This window comes from Juglans microcarpa x Juglans regia, chromosome 1S (genome assembly GCF_004785595.1).
Source record: "Juglans microcarpa x Juglans regia isolate MS1-56 chromosome 1S, Jm3101_v1.0, whole genome shotgun sequence".
NCBI classification, from domain to species: Eukaryota; Viridiplantae; Streptophyta; class Magnoliopsida; order Fagales; family Juglandaceae; genus Juglans; species Juglans microcarpa x Juglans regia.
In genome coordinates this window covers 639279-660134 of record NC_054595.1, presented here as the reverse complement: position 1 = coordinate 660134, position 20856 = coordinate 639279, and the positions used below count along the sequence as shown (strand labels likewise).

At 34.6% G+C, this 20856-nt stretch overlaps 1 protein-coding gene and 1 long non-coding RNA gene across 2 annotated transcripts; both read right to left on the bottom strand.

Annotated features, from left to right (window-relative positions):
• Positions 1–1555: 1555 nt before the first annotated feature.
• Positions 1556–18125, bottom strand: LOC121244606. The gene is made up of 3 exons (XR_005936459.1): positions 17758–18125; positions 14429–14431; positions 1556–1567 (listed from the first exon to the last, which is right to left on the bottom strand). It is a non-coding gene; the product is annotated as an uncharacterized LOC121244606 (long non-coding RNA).
• LOC121244598 (scarecrow-like protein 32) lies at positions 2007–4033 on the bottom strand. Its single transcript, XM_041142748.1, has one exon. The coding sequence runs from the start codon at positions 3564–3566 to the stop codon at positions 2190–2192; it is 1377 nt and encodes a 458-aa protein (XP_040998682.1). The 5' UTR covers positions 3567–4033; the 3' UTR covers positions 2007–2189.
• Positions 18126–20856: the final 2731 nt, after the last annotated feature.

Sequence of the window (20856 nt, the reverse complement as noted above, 5' to 3'; positions counted from 1 at the left end):
TACTTTGATTCAGCGGGGAAATCGGTTGATTCCCGATTACTTGCATGCGGTCAAGGCATTACCTGATGAAATCGCCATTATTGATCATCCAATTTAGGATGATGATCTAACCCTTTTATGTTTTGAATGGCTTAGGTCCTGATTTCAGGGAGATTGCTATGCCAATCCGAGCATGGGAGACCTCTTTGGCGTTTAAGGAGCTACACGATCTCTTGGTAGGCCACGAGTCCTACCTACAGCATTTGGAAGCTGCAACCCAGCAGCTAGTTGCTTCTGCCAGCTAAACACACTGGATGAAACAAAGAGATCCTGCGAAGAAGTTTTCAAAACCCAGTGGTCAACAGCAAAGCAACAACTCTGCTTCATCTTAGTATAATGTCTAGCGAGATGGCCGTAGGTCTCACCATGGTTCGGGCCGGCCCAATAACTCCAACAGACGCTACCAGCCCTAGTGTCAAATTTGTGACCAACTGGGCCACATAGCTAAATTTTGTCCTCAACTCCATTTAAATGGAGTAACTGTGAACTATGCTCAGACCTCTACGGTCAAAGAAAAAACATGGCTTCTTGATTCAGCTGCCTCCCACATTATCACAGGTGATCTTGCTAATTTATCTGTTCACTCAAAGTATGACGGCACTGATGAATAATTCTTGGTGATGGTTCAAGTTTGACAGTCTCACACATTCGTTCCTTGGCTTTGCATTCCCCTAACCGAACTTTTATACTCCATGATACACTTTGTGTTCTCAATCTTTGCAAAAACTTAATTTCTATTTATCATCTTACCAAACAAAATAATATTTTTGTTGAGTTTCACCCTTTTCATTTTTCTGTAAAGGACAAGATCATGGGGCGACTCTACTACAAGGAGCATGTGACAATGGTGTCTGCACTTTTCAGGAAAAAATGGTGGCTTTCTCATCTCAAATGGTTGCAAATGTGCATGAACGGGTCTCGATTGATGGTTGGCACAAGTGATTTGGACATCCATCTCTCAAAGTCGTTCACAATCTTGTTAAGAATTTTAGTCTTCCAGTTACATCAAAAAAATTGTCTTCATTATCTAGTTCATGTTCCATTAATAAAGCACATCAACCACCTTTCGTGTCACTAGTCTCCAAAGTCATGCTCCCGAATTAATTTACACAGATGTTTGGGGCCCTGCCAGTTACACGGGAATTGATGGGTCACGATATTACCTTCTCTTTGTTGACCCCTATACAAAATATATGCAGTTCTATCCAATGGTCAATAAATCTAGTGTCTCCAGCATTTTTCCACACTTTTAAAAAAGTTGTTGAAACTCGTTTTTAAGCAAAAATCAAAACACTCTACTCTAACAATGGTGGTGAGTTTATTGCATTAAAATTTTTTGTCCATTAATGGCATTACTCACTAAACCAACGCCTCTCACACTCCTTAACAAAACGGTGTCTCTGAACGTTGTCACTGACATCTTGTTGAAACGGGCCTTACACTTCTCCATAATGCTTCTCTTGATTTCTCTTTTTGGCCACATGCATTCCAAACTGCCTCATATCTCATAAACAGACAACCCACACCACTTCTTCAAAATAGATTCCCTTATGCAACTCTCTTTGGCCAAAAACCCAACTACGTCAAATTAAAAAAAGTTGGGTGTCTCTGTTAAAAAAAATCTAGTTAGTTTTGAATGTGTAACCCCAGGTGTCAAGATGTAATCACGGTTTTTCTCCACTATAAGTGAGGGTTATCAATAAAATTAGGGTACCGTTTTCTTCTTAAAAGACCCGTAGGATAGGCACATTACATGCATTATAAACTTTGCATAGCGCCTGACTAAAGTTGAAAAATTGGCTACAATGTTTCTTGATTACCGCAGCTAGAACATAAATTACACCAATATTTTTAAGCAAAAGATTCTGGTCCAAATGCAAGGCATCTTCTGCAAGATTTTGCGAATCTCAAAAAGAATATTAAGGCAAATTCTCATGTACAAAAAGAGAGAGAGAGGGAGGCTTCTTTAATTAGGTTACTGGTTAACATACTTACAATAAACAAGTATGAAATTATTGGCAACATGACAAAAACCTTCATCACAATATGCTCTGACCATCTACTCCCAAAAATAGTAGTGCCTAGAGGAAGATCATCGAATTAGAAGCTAATTAAAGAAGAAGATTAAAAGAAAAAAAAATGATCTTCAATTAAGCAGGCAACCAAGCAGTGGCAAACACAACATTATGTCCTTTCCATGTAAGAACAAGATCTTCTTCTTCCTTCTTCAATCCCCACCCAGCTGCATGCTCATCTAGCATGGTCTTCACCTCCGAGACTGCTTCCTCTCCGAAAGAAACTCCATGAAAATTGGCATTTCTCATTCGTTGCACCCACTGGCTTTTAGTTTCAAGCCGCTCAACCCTTTGAAGGCCCTCATGTGCTATCACATTCTCAATCTTCCAGCAAATATCGGCTTCGTACCACTGCCTCTGTTTACTCCCCTTTGGAAGGAATGTATCCATAGTATCATAAGGTATCCATAAATAGTTAAACGCTGATCTTAACCTACACACCACATTATTCGATGTCAAATCTACATCTTCGTCTACTAGAATTACAATGGTTGGGTCTAAACTCCGAACTGCACTGAGAAACATTGTCCGAAAAGAGGAAGCAGTACTTGTGGAGGAACATTCAAAAGCATAAGGGTTTGAGTTTGTACTAGGAATCGATACAAGGGTTTCTTCCGGGATGTAGTGAAGCATCATATGGCAGTTAATTACCAGTGCCTCGCTGCTTTCGGGATAGACTAAATGTTGAACCCGAAGTTGTTCGATTAAGGTGGCAAACCCGTCTTTGTAACTTGAAGGACTCACTCTAAACTCCATCATAACATTCTTAGACATGGCGAAATTAACCAACTTGGAACCCAATTCCTCGTACGAAAGGTCGAGCTTTGGTGGGAAGTCTTCTATGGCAGTGGCTACGGTGAGCTTGACCAGAGGAGGGACCTCATGACGATTAGCTATGGCATCAATCAGTGTAGGAATCTGCATGCAATGTGTCAAGCTTAAATCGACGATGTGAATGACCGAGTACCCTTCAACAGCTTCTAAAATTGCTGCGTTGGCTGCTGTGAAACCAAACCGATGCCAAGGGGTCAAGTCCACAAAGCTAGCAAGCTCAATGACTGAGAACTTGTGTGTGTCTATAGCAAGATTGCTGGGAGCGTTTGCCATAGCAGCCAGCATTTTGCAGCTTCCACTTTTGGCTGCGCGTGCAATTAGAGCTCGGAGGAAGCCGCAAGTAAGGCGCTGATTCGAGTCCCCATCTGGGGGTGCAATGTTGTTTAAGACCCATAGAATTTGTTGGGCAAGAGTGGCATCGTTGCTTTCAATTGCATTGGCACAGTGGACGAGAAGTTGCTCCATACAATTGGCATCACCAATGCTCCCTAAGGACTTCGATGTGGGAAATCCAAGCCATGGCCGAGTCTTATGAATCTGGCTTTTGTTCATAGTAGGAATGGAAAATGGAGTCATTTGGTGTAAGGGTTGTGGTGGAGCCTCCGAGAATTGCATCATTGAGAGAGAGAGAGAGAGAGTACAAAAATCTTATAGAAAAGAGAAAGAAAGCCAGAAAAAAAATGGAATTCAGAAATCAGAAAGTAGCAGAAAGAGAGAAAGTGACCAGACTAGTAGTGGCCCTAGTGGGTACCTTTGCCATTGGGAAACGATCCATTAGTGGTAAAATTTACCAGTACGGTTTGGGAGAATTCGCAAGTGAATCAAATAAAATTGACACTACAGCTTTTTCTGGGACGAGTTTATTGTTCTTCCTAAAGGAAAAGATCAGAGGGGAGAAACTCTCAATCCTATAAAAAAAAACTCGGTGGGAGTCAAATCGGGCAAAAGAGACCCTTCCAAGCTATTTCACAGGCTTTTCAGTTGCCATGCAGGGTGCAATGAGGCTATCGAAGCAGTGATTGAACAACCTTTTTCATGGCTACAAAAGGGTCTTATCTTTCTTCCTGATCAGGTGAGAGAAAGAGAGAGAGACAGGGAGGAGGGAGAGGGGAGAGGTGTTGTATAAAGGAGAGGTGGGATGTAGGGGTGCTTCTGTTGGATTTTGGAGGCATGCGAATAGCCGGCCAGGGGTTGTCTGGATGCGGGACTAAAGATTTTGTCATGTAATGGTGGGGTATTTGGATTGAAGGCAGTTAAACTTTGGCTGGCTTTCTCACTCACGGGTCATCGTATCATGAACAAATGATCGATTTTATGTTCTTATTTGTTGGGTTTGTAGAGCCTGATTTATTGTTGTAGCGCCCGAGTTGATGATTCGACTTGATAATTCATTACGGCTTTCTAGTGGATTTTTAATGATGCTTGTGCCATGGAGCGCAGGTTTGGGTCGATAGGCAAAAATAGGCTTAGGCACTGTTTTTGATTTAGGAAGCGTCAAGACAGAAAATTTGCTCGACATTCGCTCGAATTTCAGCTCGAGCAAAAATCAAACATAAAGTTCACTCCGAGTCTCGCTCGACAATAGGCTCAAGCAAAGCTCAGGCAAAGAGTTCGCTCAACTCAACACTCGAATAAAAACTAGAGTGAATATCGCATAAAAGTATAAATTAGGATTTTTACCGTGTAACTATAAATATGCTTATTTTGAACAATACGGTTGTTCTGAACAGTGAAAAATCTTTCCAAAGTGTATCTTGTGATTCCTTAACATAATAAAATTTTTTGCAATTCCATAGACATAAACACGTTACCAAACCACGTAAACCTGTGTCGTATAATTGATTGTTTGACTATTTCTGGTTTACTTTTACTTTATTTTCATCTTTTCTCGCAACACTACTTTGGCTTTGTATATATGCAGGTATGAATGTTTCCATATTTGAAGTTTTTATAATCTTTCTCGTTCTACATTTGTCTGATTTTCATTTCTCCATGCACCTTGGTGGGGTTGAGCTACAAGGACATATACATGTTATCTGGGGTGGTTTAATTTACTAGGTATCCCTCCCTATATATATACATATATATTCCAGCCTTCTCCTAATTGATTGGCTTTGATAATGACCATGCATTCTTTGTCTCTCTCTCACTGAAGAATATATACATATATGTATATATATATATATATATATATATATATATATATATATCTGATCTCTTTTGTCTCTTCTCGCTCTCTCCCAGATTTCCAAGATCTTATCCATGATCAGTCCAAAATTGAAATCGAGGACCAGTTTTGATCATTTCAGATATTCACTAGAAATTTGAACACATGGGATGTAAGAGGAATATATAGCATGATCGGTACGTAATACCATGTGAAGGGCCGCACGCCCCAGCTTACAACTACTGGTCCCTATATATAGATATATATGAGCTTATGTAAGTATATATGTTCCTCTCATAATTAGCTATATATGACTGACTAGTACTCATGATGTATTTCATATGCTGATTACTCCTTTTGTTCCCTTGCTCAAAAACTTGTTCCCCTCCCAACCGCAGCCCCACTTTAAATAGATCTACCAGTACTCATTCATGCCACCAACAGTACTACTTTAACATATTAAGATGATGATGATAGTGATCATGATAACATTTTTCTCAGCATTAATAACAATAACAACAAAAGAAATGCCAAATTCGGAAAACAATGCTAGCAGCTTGAACCGAAAAGACAATTTATAACCCACTTTTCCCAGCTGATTGATGGCTTTCAAGTACTCTATATATCATAATTATCCCCTTGTCTCAGAGCATTAGAATATAATATATATATATATATAGAGAGAGAGGGGTCCTGATCATCATCAACTGGTTTATTAGAGTTTCGTTTGGATCCAAAACTCCTCTCAACTTATTTCAACTCATCATTATAATTTTTTTAAATTTCAACACAAAATATAATAAACAATTCAACTTTTTCAAATTTCAAAATAATAATAATAATAATAAATAATATTTTAATAATATTTTATCAACTCAACTCACTTCAACATCCAAACACATTCTAAATCTATCGAGTATGGTTTTCCATGCAGCAGCTTGTTTTCATATACCATAGACCATAGACTATAGTAATTTCCATGCCACCAAACTTAATTTACTGTTAAATTTCAGTAGTTAATTTGTCGTCCCAGCTTTATCACGAGAGAAGTTTGTTTTCTAAAGCTGACAAACTTTTTCCATTCTTTACGCTGTATCATTGCAATAAATTAATAATTCTTAATTATCGTCCTTAATTGTGAGGCTTTCAAAAAAAAAATCATACATCTAATTTATAAATATTATAAAAAGAATCCGGGTGAAGCGTATGATCAAGAAATTAAACCTGCATATTATAAGTTAAAAGCTGGAGTGGTTTGTTTGAATTCCACGAGTATTTAATTGAGAAGGATTCCCAAAGTTGAGGTACAAGAACTAAAGGACATGCAGATACGTGCAAAGGCAAACATTAAATTAATTCAAGCAATTAGCAGGTTTTGGAACTTCTGAGAAAGGGAATTTTCGGGCATCCTGCATGCATGCATATTGGTCTTCGGCTTAATTTCCAGCTTCATTAGACAAACAAAAAATACATACATAGGCGTAAGCATGAAAGCTAGCTGTATATAAGGAATGTAACCATGTGCGTGCTGTAGATACCCAAAACTGATAACCATTTGTTTTTTGCTTCAAATCTTGCATTATAAGCACACTGACATTATTATAAGGATTATAATATATAGTTTAATTTAACGAGGAGCTTGTCCAGAACATATGGAAGCCAACAATTTACATGAGACATGACCAGCTTCGAATTTTGAGCTAGCTGCAGGAAAAGGACAATCTATTCCTCATGGAATTTTTTAACTCGGTTAATGTACGTGAATGAATATTTTATGTCGCAATAGACCCGAAAAATGAGATCATATATATCATGAGTACCCATTTCAAGACTTTTGTGATATGATCTCCATTGTCTGTGGAGGAGAAAACTTCTTTTTTTTTTTTTTTTTTTTTGTTAATTTATCAGTAGATACCGTTCATTGATCTTTATATAATATAGTTATAATTAGCGTCTTATTTGGTTATATATTAAATTGATATAAGATCGTAATGACTATATATATATATATACGTATGTATGTATGTATGTATGTATCTTGAACCTAACATATATACACTACAAGAAATATGGGTTTTTCCCACAAATTTCTTTCTCACGACAAAGCATGGTGGAAAATAGTGGTCTGATCACACTATCTCTGTTCGTGAAAAATGAATAGAGTTGTTGCAGTGACATGTCCACCGCAGCGACATGTCCACCAATGAGTAGGATTTGATGGAAAAACAACACTATTGAGGCAAAAAATACCCGTTGCAATAAATGAAACCCATAAAATAATAGTGTTGGTGAAATGGGATAGACTGTGGGAACAGATTCTTTTTCGCTCCTACGATTTCTGCAGTAAATGGCCTCGTTTGGATTCAAAAATGAGTTGTGAATAATAGTGAGATTGGTTGTGAATAGTAGTAAGATTTGTGAGTTAAAGTTGATGAATAGTAGTGAATAATAGTGAATAGTAGTGAGATGAATTGAGATGGATTGTGAATCCAAACTAGGCCCGATCGATTATTCTGGGTTATCAGTTTTAGGGCTACAATCAAGGAGAAAATTTCGCATCAAGCATCTCTGTATCAGTGTCCACGAGTTGGATGTAGTCCCACAGCAAGAATTCGCCCTTAATTGTATCGAGAATACTCGGCTGGAGCATCCAAAACTGACTTCGTTGGTCATTCTTTGTTTTACTAAATCTCTTTTCTCCTCCCCTGTTTCATTATTAACGTAAACTTGATTCCATTCTTGATGTTGTAAATCTCATCAATTTGTGGTCTTCCTTACTCATCAATTTGATCATCACGTATAGCCTCACTGACTTATCTCATTTCATTTCAGGCAATTCTCACAAATTGACAGAAGATTGCATGCAGTGTCCAGTCTTTATATTTAAGGAATGGGACTGGATTTTTTGTTTATGCTGACATGTGAATGACAGATAAGGAATTCAATTCAAATTGGTTTGCTGATCATCATGTTGTTAAAACTCATTACCTAGTGTATCTTGATGAATATAGAATATTTGTGGTAGCCTTTTTCTAGTTTAGATGGTTTTGGGGCATAAAGGGTTCCTGTCCCCTAAATTTAATGATCTGATCTTACACTATAATATACAGATTAATGAATTTTCAATATTACTATCTATGTACACACATAACACATACACACGTGCGCGCGCGCGCACACACACACACACACACACACATATATATATATATATATATATTGCAGCAGTCAATTTTGGCATTCTCTATGTTACCATATAAAATGGATAGAAAATTCTTGAGGAATTTATTCGAAAGAGGAGCAAGATAGAGTGGATGATAATAGAGCTTTCTTTTTTTTCTATATAAAGGAATATCACTACAAGAAATCAGGTTTTTTCCAGTGCTAAAAATCGTCACAAATACCCCTAATAATCGATACAGTTGATCATTTGCGGCGATTCTTAATTCGCTGCATTATTGACAAAATTAAAATGTCATTTCTAACCAATTTCAGCGATTATAAAAAAAATCGTCTCAAAAACTATTGTTTTCAGCAATTTCTTTCTGTCGCAAATGTCCAAAAAATCGACGGAAATGACCTTTCCATTTACCATTAAAATCGCTGAGAAAAGTTAATTGTTGCGATATTGTTCATCGCAAAAGGTTCAAAATCGTCGCAAATAGTTCAATTATTTTTTCCAGTGATTTTGAAATATCGTTGCCATTACTAATTCATAACAGTTAAGTTTCACCGCAAAAAAATTTTGTGGCGATATTTGATCGCCGCAAATTTATTTATGCCATGAAAAAAATTATTTTTGAAAAATTTTACTCGCCGAAAAATGTGTTTTAGAAAATTAAAAAAAATGCACAAAACAAGATACAGAAAAAATATAATACATATCCAAATTATATGTTCTTGCTCAAAAAAATAATTGCACAAGTGGGAAGCACAAAATCAGACTTACAAATAATCTAAATACCATTGCCATAGACATGCAAACATCAATCTACTAATTGTATATAAAATGCATCAATATACACAATATCTTAACTAAGCATAAGTGGACTACATATCTCAACAAACAAAAAATGATCTTCCTAAGCAAAAAATACAAAAGAGATCTTCCTGAATGATCACCAATAGAAGAAAATGTAGAACTTAGTTGCAAGTAACTCAAGAAAAAAAAACAGATAATTGTTCTCGATAAAATAACTCTAGGCCGGATCAAGCACATATGTTGCATGTAACTATATGTTCATTATGAAGACATTGCTCATTGTCATGAATGTCTTCCAGACAGAGAAAATCGCCTGTATAATTTAGGTTGTATAATTTTTCCACATACCAAGATTTTACTAAATTTCACTCCTGCAAGCAAATAACGCCATCAATATCTCACCTTCTAATAGAGGCCACAAATTCTTATCTTTTCATGTGCTTCATCTCCTCCAATTCTTCTCATAGTTACTGATCTGCAAAAGCCAGAATCAGTGTCCACAAAGAACCAACCCAAGTACATTAATGACACAAATGCAGCATGGCATGCATTTGTATCCCAGATGGCCACGACAGAAATGGCAGCACAAACTTACTTGAAAATTGGTAGTGGTGGATGTTCCCCAGTACTTCAGTGCAGCAAGATCATAGGCCCTAGCTGCATTCTCTTCTTTGTCATACCCACCTGCTCAAAAGAAGAATTAAAATAAAATACAATAAAAATATGTTATTACTTTGAAAAACACTAAAATAGAAAATGAATCAAAGAATCATCAAGAAATAGCTAGCAATTAGGTAATGCCCAAAAAGGAAAAATAAGCCCTTGAAAAATGTTAAGTTACCTTGGCAACTTTTTCTTGATCGCCCTTCCCTTCTACAACCATTATCCCAAATATGAGCTTCATACCTACCTGTCCATCTATGCCTATATTTGCAGAGAATACAAATTAATAGTACAAATCAAGCAACATAAAGATTGAGATGTTCTGAGACGAAACATTATTGCACTATGAATAGATGCAAGTAGATATACAAATCTAGTTAGATTCCACTCTGCAAATGTACAACATAATATGAAAGTGAGAGAAGAGGAGATCAAGAAAAATAGGAGGAGGGTAAGAAGAAGAGGAAAGAGAGAGTACCTTGGCTTTGGAATGGATTTTCCATTTCATCATTCACTAGCCCTCAAGAGAAGTGATGAGACGGAGTTGTTTGCAGATGTGCTGGTAAGGAACAATGAGTGGGAGAAAGAGGAAAGGAAAGCATGCATGATTAACGTACAGGTTTGAACTAGGACGACGACAGAATTTCATACATATATATTAATTTTGCGCTAGTGGCAATGGATCAATTCGTGATGACCAGCCTAGTTAATTTATGAAACTATATATTTTAGAGTTATACCACCTAGCTAACACTATTTCATGTGGTACTACTAATCATGAATTATAGAAAGAAACCATGCATATATGATTAGTATCATCCAAAATGAACTCAATTCTGCTAACTTCCATCAGCTCAGCATTTCAAACTGACATTCAAGGGAAATGATATTTAAAAGGTTAAGATAATCAGAGGCTACTAGACAATGACTTACATCAAGAATCTGAAGATTTTCAGCATCTGCCTTAAGGCGTTGCGGATATCAGATTTCATAGTTTCTTTTTCTAATGAACTTGTTAGTGTATTGGCTGTCATCTACAACATATTAGAATCTTTTACATCCATATGTAATGCATATACCAATGAATCAATGAAAGGCGTACAGCCTCCTTGATACCTTTACATGCACATGCCCAAAACATCTCATTCTGTTACAGTGGGAGTGTCTAAACAGTAGCCTCTTCCTGTTACACTGGGAGCATCATCAACTCTAGTCAAAACAGTTTGTCTAAACAGTTTCACTAGCATTTTTTTATGCTAAAACAAAAAGTCACTACTAAAAACGGTCACTACTATATTTCAAGTTAGTCGCTAACAATTGCTTGACTAAAAAATGTTGGAACAGATGCAATTAATGATGTCGACCCATAATTTTATGCCATCACCAACTTAGGACTTATTTTCTTACTTTTTCTTTGCTTTATTTTTTGAACAATTGTGATATTTTAAATATAATATATAAATGAAGTTTTCTTATTTTTAACTTTGGAGTTTACTGTATCCTGGTTACCATTCGAATGTAATATATTCAGTTCGAACAAGAAATGACTATTTATTACTGTTCGAACACATTTCTCATACATTCGAATGGGAAACCCTAAACCATTCGAATGAAATTGAAAATCATTACTTCAGCTCGAATAGAACTAATAAGACGTTCGAACACACACCATTTTTAACATTCGAACACATACTTTTATGCTCGAACAAATTCAGTATCATTTGAATAACAATTTATTCGTTTGAACAAGGGTTTTTGAACTTAACGTTCGAACAGGTTTTTAAATTCGAACGTTCATCACACAAGTTCGAATGGATTATTTATGTTCGAACAAAAATCAAGTTGTTCGAACAAAAGTAAAGCGTTCAAACACTGTCTTCATTCGAAGAGGATCAAATAAATTCCGTCTCTTTTAAATTAAGATTTCATTACATTTGAACAGATACCTAAATGTTCGAACATATATTTTCCTGTTCGGAAAATATATTGGGATGAAACCATTTCGTCCCCCAAAAAAATTGTATTCGAATGGGTTGGCCACATTTCATCCCTAAAAGTACCTTTTAGAGACAAAAAGAAATTCTTCTCCAACTACATGATTTTGAGATGAAATTTTTTCGTCTCTAATTCTATTTTGGGATGAAATTTTTCATCTGAAAAACTCTCTCTCTTGTAGTGAATGACACTTTTCTTTTTTTTTTCTTTTTTCAAGCCTTTAATGGTCGATCCTTACACGTTTTTTGTGTCCTACATCAAAAAACCATTAAGAAAACTATATATATATATATATATATATATATATATATATATATATATATATATGCTAGTTACAATAGATTAAAAAAAATGTAAACTTATGAGAATTGAAATTAGCTACAACATGTCTATATATGATAATATCCAAGGTAAGTGTAATAAGCTATTTTATGTCTAAAGCTGGTAGGTCAAGCCGATAATCCTTTGCAAGGATTCTAAGAATAGTTATTTCCAAAATAATGTGAATAGAGATTGAATTGGTCAGAGAGTACGGATCGACCATTATTCGATCGAATGAATGTCCAATTGGTTCATGGATCGAGGCTATATATATATATATATATATATGTATATGTATAGCCATTAGCCAATCCCATGCAGCTAATTATAATTAACAAAAATCCGAAAACATAAGTACTAGATCTGACCAATTCCTACATTGTTGCTGCATGTTGTAGTACTACTCATGCATCAAGTCTGTTTTGTCAACATTCGATTTTAGGAATTCAAAGCCCGCCATTAATGTTTGCAAATTGCACCACGTGAAGTACGTACGTACTGAGGTTTATATATATAGTCAGACCAGACACTCAATGTGTTGATGATGAAGGGACTGCCCAGCTCTTCAAAACCAGACAAAACCCATCTGCATCATGCATGCTTTCCCCTCTCTCTCTCTCTCTCTCTCCCTCTCTCTCCTTTAATTTGTTTGTATTATACGAGAATGTTTATTTGTCTTAAATGTTTAATTTTGTCTCTCCCAAGTCTAGCCATGTTAAAGCAGGAAACAAATATTATCGGCTAAAATATTCATTCAAAAAAGATATAGAATATTTGTGGCCAACTAAAAGGTTAAATTATACGTATATAGTTAATGAGGGTACGGCTCAAAATTCACATTTTTAAAATAGAGATCATGTGTTCGACCTCATTCTCTCAATATATTAAAAAATTATATATATATATATATATATATACATATGTATATATATATATATATATATTATACTGACAACTAGTTCAAAGTTATGCAGAAGATTATACATGCATATTTCATTCATTCGTTCATACATTGCTTATATCATTTTTTAAATTTGAAGTATCTTATTTATATTGCATCTATTTAGTCATTCCATCATCTCATTTTATTTTATTGATCTATCCCAACCTTTCTCACCCTAAAAAGACCTTTTCTTCATGTATTGTCTTTTTTGAAAAAAAGAAAAAAGTTTGAAAACAAAAGGTTTCGTATATATATACCATTAATATGATCACTAACTCAATAAAAGAAAGAAAGAAAAGGACTTTCATCTAATTATAGTGGTTATTGATTTCTCATTATTTGTCTATTTGACTTTCTCATTACTTAACAGCTTTTTTTTTTTATCATTATTTTTATAAAGAAAAAGGATTATTCATCCTATTGTAGCTATAAGCTCTTTCTTATTTCCTCATTTGACTTTCTCACCTCTTGATTGTTCAACTTTAAACTCTTTATATTCTCACCAGTTAATTCTGATCGTTTGTTAATATATAATATAAAAGGAAAATATTTTGTATACCGAAAAAGTGTACCGATCGGTATTTTTTTAAAACATTTGTGTGGTTTTTTAATTTTTTTAAATACACATATATTTTAAAATAAAAAATACACATCAGTACCTAGCTACACATTTCGGTTGCTTTCTAGGTGTATCTAGCAGGACCCTATGAAATTACTCAAGTATCTCTATATTGTATTACCATATTCTACCAATTCAATCAACAAATTGATTAGTGATCAATAATAAAATAATTTGATAATCAACCAAATACATAAAGTAAATAAAGTTTGTAACACCGAATTAGGTTAAGAAGGGGAAACCTTTTGAAAAACTCCTCAAAGGTAAAAATCTACGGGGGCAACTTAACTCAGAAAAGTCAATTTTATTATTTAAAAATCAGTTACAAGTAATTCTCAATTATGAGGTTTTTACTAATTGACTCTCTTACTTGACCCGACAAATGACTTGATTGTCTCTACCGTAATAGCAGCCAGCACTTCTGGTGATTTTCAAACTATTGACTTCTCAATGAGAAAAAAACAACAAGAAAATTCTCACACATAAACACTTAGAAAGACTCCCCAAAACCTCCAAGGCCGAATTTTCTAAAGATCCTAACCAGTAGGATCCCTTAAATAAACAATCTGATAGGAATTTGATTTGCATTAGAACTCTGCTAACAAAACAAATATGATAGGAATTTGAGTCACAGTGAAACTCTACTGACAAATTCTACTGACAGATTTTGCTGGCGTCTGATACTTATCTTCTTATAATTGATAGTTTCACATTCAAACTCTCTCTGGATGAGATCTATCTCTTGGAACTTGACTTCTACGATTTTGACTTATCTAAAACACTTCGTAACAACCTCTAGATCAAATCAAAATAGCCATAGATAAAATCAAAATAGCCATAGATAAAATCAAAGTATTTTACATTCATCCAAACTACAAAACCAAAGATAAGATAAATTCTATCATCTTATATATTCATTTAGTCATATCCAAACTTATCAACTTAGTTACTTAGTCCTAGCCAAACTTTTGCACCTACACCATATATATAAAAACTATACTTTTTTAAGATTATATGAATATACTCTTTGTGATAGAAATATTAAATAATTAATAGATGATAGTTAATAATTAGAGAACTGCTACAGACATAAAGAGATTACATAATTAAATTCATAAATTGATGTGACTTTACGTGATCTGTTAGATCTATTTTACAATAAAAGTAAATTTATAATCTGACATACTGCATCAACCAATATCAATTTATAAATTTATTTTTATGTAATTTCTCTATAAATAAAGTATTTCTCTAATAATTATTCTCGGGCATTGCAACAGTTGTCAACTAATTAATGTAAAAATAGTTTCCTTCTCTGTTTTTATTATTTGGAGTTGCCAAAATCATGCACAAACTGGGGCCAAGCTGGGCTGAAACGGAGATCGAGGTAGGCCCTGTCTTGAGTACCCATGAAGATGCAGTGACAGTTAGAAAAATCCTGGTCAGTGGTCACCATCCCAAGTGAGCCCATACATGCTCTAACAAACTGGATGCATGAATGGGTTTCTCTGGAACAACATTCGCATTTTTATGCAACTGAAATGTCCAATTTTAAGTACTTGTGATTCTATTTTTCATGCTTGGATTGGGTTCAGTTTTAAAAATAAGTGTAGCGCTATTTGAAGGTTTTTATATGTATATCAGCTATATGATATAATTTAATTTGTAAGATTTTAAATTTAAAAATTATATTTCAAAATAAATTATGTCATGTGAATGATATGTGATATAAAGACCTTCAAATAAAATTATTCTTATAATAATACTATATATAATTTTAGAATGTATAAGCTCTAAATACTCGTTTTAGAGTAAATAGGGTTCACAATTAAAGAAAATACACAAATCTTGAACATTCTAAAACTAGATAAATTATTTTCCTAAAAATTAGCTCCACATAAACTAAACTAAAAGCTTGGTCGAGTTGATATTTTTGTAAATAGTTATTCTATTTTCGAATAGATGTGTAGAACATACCCTTCATATAATTTAAATTTTAAAATTTATTTTTTAAATTAACTTCTGTTATATAACTCATAAAAAAAATTATGTCATATAAATATTTTATTAGATATATTATATATGTTGGCTTATAAATAAAATTTTTCCTTCGGAGACAAATCCAAAAGCAAAGCAGGACTAGGTCAAGGTGGCTACTTTTGCTCGAGTTGAGCCCAAACTTTACCGTTCAGCCCAAGTCCCGCGAGGCAATGACTTCTGCAGTCTGACCATGAAGAATGCATGGGAACTGAATCTTGTATCCTTACAAAAGAGAAACAAGATAATTCGAATCTGGTGTCACACTCCTTATCCTTGAATTTTCAACAAGAAAATGACAAAATGTAACTATTTTTACAATTTTTTTTACAAATTTGATTGTTAAATAATTATATATCTAGCATTATTCTCTTCCAACCTACATATAATAAAAAACGAATATCTTTAAAATATATATATATATATATATATTTTAAACAATATCTTTGTTAGAGATGATGTGGCATCCTTATCTTCTACAATCAAAGCATGTGGGCCTCCTGCTATTCAACCCCACGTCCACAATTTTTTCTTTTTTTTTTTTTTTACAAGACATGAGATATGAAATAATAAATAGTAACTGATGAAAAAATTAATTTTTTCTCACAAAAGACAGTTGTGTTTCTGTTTATTCTTTTTTCTTTTTAGCGTTTTAAATTCTGTTTGGTATTTAAAAAAAAAAATAAAGAAAATATCTGCCTGACCAAATGGACAACCCAAGTTTCTGCAAGCACAGTTTCTCATTTAGGTACCATTTCAACTTTCTAAATTACTCATACTTCTTTTTAACATGGAAAATGACATTATTTTCCCAAGGTTTTTCGAGGCAAAAGACTCTTAATTAAAAGAGTAGGAGATGGGTTGAAAATACCCTGCCAGTGGTATGATCCTAGTATATACGAAAGCACCTATAAGTACTGCTAGATGACATGAACAACCATGTCATGCCTACCCCACCCCCTCTTCCCCACAAAAAAACACCAACAGCAACAATCAGGTAACAACTCAATGAAGAATGTATTACACTGCCTATGAATACTTTATGGGAAAATGCCTCGAGCGAAACAGAGCGTTTTCTTCTCTCCCTAACTAACAAACAAGAGCTAGAGTTAAAAAGTTGCCCCTATTTGCAGGTTATATCTTGAAGATTCCGATATGTGGGGTCCTTGAGTGAGGTAAGTTGGGTTAGCTCTATTCCAAAATGATGATTATACCCAAATCCTAACTTCTGTTTGTTGGCAACTCTAGTACCAATTATAATGTCAGATCAGATCAGACACCAGCTAAGTCAGCTTTGATTATCTGGATAAAGTTCCAGCAGTAAGTGCACGCATTATTCGTTAATATCTGAGGGGCTGAACTTTTCCAAATAAGATACGTAGTTCTACATTATTAATATTGTCTGTAGAGAGGAATATTATGGATTTTAATATTAAATACAGTAGGATCCATTGTAACACTCGGACCCAAATGGATATAGTTGGACTTTAGATTTTTATTTATTTATTTATTAGAGCTTGATGTTTTAAGTTTTTATTTTACGGACTTGAGTAGTGATTTTTTTTATTTTTTTTTTTCTGCACACATTTATTTATTTGTTTTTTTGTTTTTTTTTTTTCCGCATGTATCACTTTGTGTTTTTTTTTTTTCCTCTTTCGGTCTTTATATTTTTTTTTTCGTAAGTTTGTTTTTCTCGTGCAAGTCGTGCATGCTCTCGCTCAACCCATCTTCATCCGCTCGCACGTCTCCTCCTTTAGGGTTTTCTTTCTTGTTTCATCCACCTATATATATATTCTTATATATATTTGTATTCGAAGAAAACTTCCGCCGCTACCCTCCTTAGATGACCTCGGCCAGCCAGTTTTTCCTAAGCTTCTGCCTTCCTTGGTGATCACTGCCATCTCCCAAACTCCTCCTCGAAAACCTTTCCCAGCCACTAGGCGTCGCAGTCAAGCCAGCCCGAGAAACTTTCGGTTGTTGTTCCGTGTTTTGTTTCCTTAAAAACCGTTTCCCGTGTGTCTTCACCATCAGCGGACGCAACCTGGGTTGTCCACCGTGCGTAACCAACTATCCAGACCTCACCACCATGCCCACTGCCCAGTCACACGAAGCTGTCGCCTAGCCTCCCGTAGCCTCTATAGCAAGCATCGGACTGCTCTGTTTTGGTATACAAAAACAGAGCATTTTTCCAGCCACCTTGAGCCGCTGAAAACACCCTCCACCGAAAGCTCCTCCGCGCTGTGCCCCCTCAGAAACTGCCAGGGAGGACGTCTCATCACCTCTGTCTGCCGCACGCTGCCTCTGTTTCCCCAATAAGCTCACGCCATTTCTGGTCGGTGTCTCTGTTCTCTCGGTATCTACCTCACTTTTCCCTCACCGTGTGCCTCTCTCACTCGTCTCCCTCTCTTGCTCTCGCAGCCAGTGACCAGGTGCCACTCCCTTTCGCCGTAGCCAACCACCAGCTCCACACCGTCGTGCCCCACCTCTCCGTAAGTGCTTCAGCTGCACTGTGTGGAGTTTTCTTTTCCAGCGTGTATTTATATATATATATATGTATTTGTATGTTACGTGCACTATAGGATGTATTATTACATTTTTACCCCTTAAAGCATACCTCTAGATTTATTGTTTCGGGTGTTTAATTTTGTGAGTTTATATTATGTACTTTGGATTTTGAAATCATGGGTTTACAACGTGAACTGCATGTGTTTTTTTTATTTTTAGACTTAGGCACATGTGAGTTGTACTTTGTTAAGTTGTTATTTTGTAAAAGATTGATTTTTTTTTTTAACAAAATATTTTTTTATGAAAATATTGATAAATACTTGAAGTGATTGGTAAATGCAAAATCTTATTTTAAAAGAATATTTTTTTTTATTTAAACAAAAGTATGAACATCTACTTATAATGATTTCGATATAGTTACGCTATTTTTAGTTTTATAATTTATAAATAAATTGGAATTTAATGTTTTAGTCGGAGTTATTATGTTGGATATTGATGAGTTAGAAAGTGATGTTGGTATATTAGGAATAATGAGAATTTAGGTTTTTGAGGAATTAAAATAAGTTATTTTAGCATTTTAGGCTTAAATATTGAGATACGTGATTAATTGGAAATTTATGAGAAGTACGTGATTTTTTTATAGGTGACGATTCATTATCATCTGACACTTTTGAGGAATTTCGAAAAAGCTAAGAAGTCCAGGTAAGCGGGGTTCCTATGCTAGACTTTGCATTAAAATAAAATGTGCTGAGGTTATTTTTGGAAAATATATATATTTGATTTTGAAAAGAAATTTGAACTACCTCGGTTATTTGTTCTGCACTACTCATGAGATTCTGTATAAGAATAAATTATTTTTTGTCATGACTAGTGTAAACATGAGCTTATTTTTTTTGACATTCTGTTTCTGAACTTTAAGTTATGTTGTATAATGATTTTGTTCTATTCTTAAGATTTTCTGTACTCTGATATGATCTGATGTGATTTCTGAAAACTTCTGGCATAACATTCTGTTTCTGTTTCTGTTCCGTTCCATTCTGACCTCACCACGAGTGTAAAACCGTGGCCTCTGTTTGGGTTGGTACCAATTTTTCTGTTTCTGGTGCACCCACTTTGGAAACAAAGTAGTTTTCTGCATGGTCTTTCCTATGTGCACACTCGGAGCTCCGAGAATGAATAAGGGGAAGATTCACATTCTGTTTCTGCTCGGTTAGCTACCGGGATTTGCACAACCCTACCACGTGGGTTAAACATGGTATTTGTTCTGATTTGATAAGATAAGGTGTGATGTTTCAATTTATACTATGCCAAAGGGATTTTTTATTATGAATATTTTCGATCTTTCGCTCTGATATTTTTGATGACATGTTATGACGCTACATTCTGAAAACATTATTCTGTTTCTGCATTCTGTTTTCTGTAAATGCTCATGTTTACACACTAGTATATGTCATCTGCTTACTGAGTTGTTGATAACTCACCCCTTATCTCCATATATTTTTCAGATATTTTTGATGGTTCAGATGGAGAACAAAAGTAGAAAGTTTTAACAGGTATGATAATCAGAGTGGAATAAGTGCCAGAGGGTACAAGTGCTTATTTGAGAGTCGTAGTTAGTAAACCAAATTTATGTTTCAAATATTTTGATTTGATGAGTTAAAGATAATTTTGAGTTTTAGAGAGTTTTTAATTTATGTTATTGAGTTTTTTTCTTTATCGTCTCCATAGAGGAATTTAGACATTTGGATTGATTATATTGATTAATATTTTATTGGATTCTTTGGATTTTATAGTTGTACTATTTAAGTTGATTTGAGGTATTAAGAGTTAACTCTCCTGACCTCTGGGAACGGGGCGTTACATACATACAGTTGGAGGGGTCCGGAGGTGATGTCAGATGGATTTTTTTAGTGTTAGATTGAGATGGACTCTTATATTCTTGTTAGCCATATTTATGAATGTTGTAGCAGACTTTCTTGCCAAGCAAGTTATTGAGAGAGTAAATATGAATTGGTCTGCCTACAAAAAAAAAATATATGAATTGCTGTAACAGATTACCTAATCAATTACGTAACCTTCTTGGAATGGACATAATTGATCTTCCTTATCTGTACATCTCGTAAGTTGTTTCAGGTATATTTTTTACTTTCTCCGGTTTTTATTTTGTTTTTTTTTTTTAATTGCATTGGGTTTTGGTTCTCTTTTTCTTGCATGTTACCATTCTTGAGTGTTTTTGGTTTTGTTCTTTGTGTCCCGAACATTAGGAAAATATTGTATTTTTGGTTAGTGTTGTTAAGATTTTTTGATATTTGGATTTGTGTCTTTTTTCCTTTATGTCACGTAAGTGTCTAGTTGTAACTACGATTTTTTTTTACTACAAGTGAGAGCTATTAATAAAATTGGTTGTTGTCCTCTTTTTTAAAAATAATAATAATAATAATAATAATAATAATAATAATAATAAAGGCGCATTGCTCTTTACGGTATTACCTCCTCTCACCGTATTTACGACCAAAATCAAAACTTTGCGAAGTTCAATCAGGTTTAGGTGGTCCATCCACATCGGAGAAAAAAAAATATCTTACCCAAAGGTGCCCTATCATGGGTGTCAAAACTTCCATGTCAAAGTGAAACCTTAGAAGACTCTGCTTTCCTCAAAGAATCTCTTGATTTTAA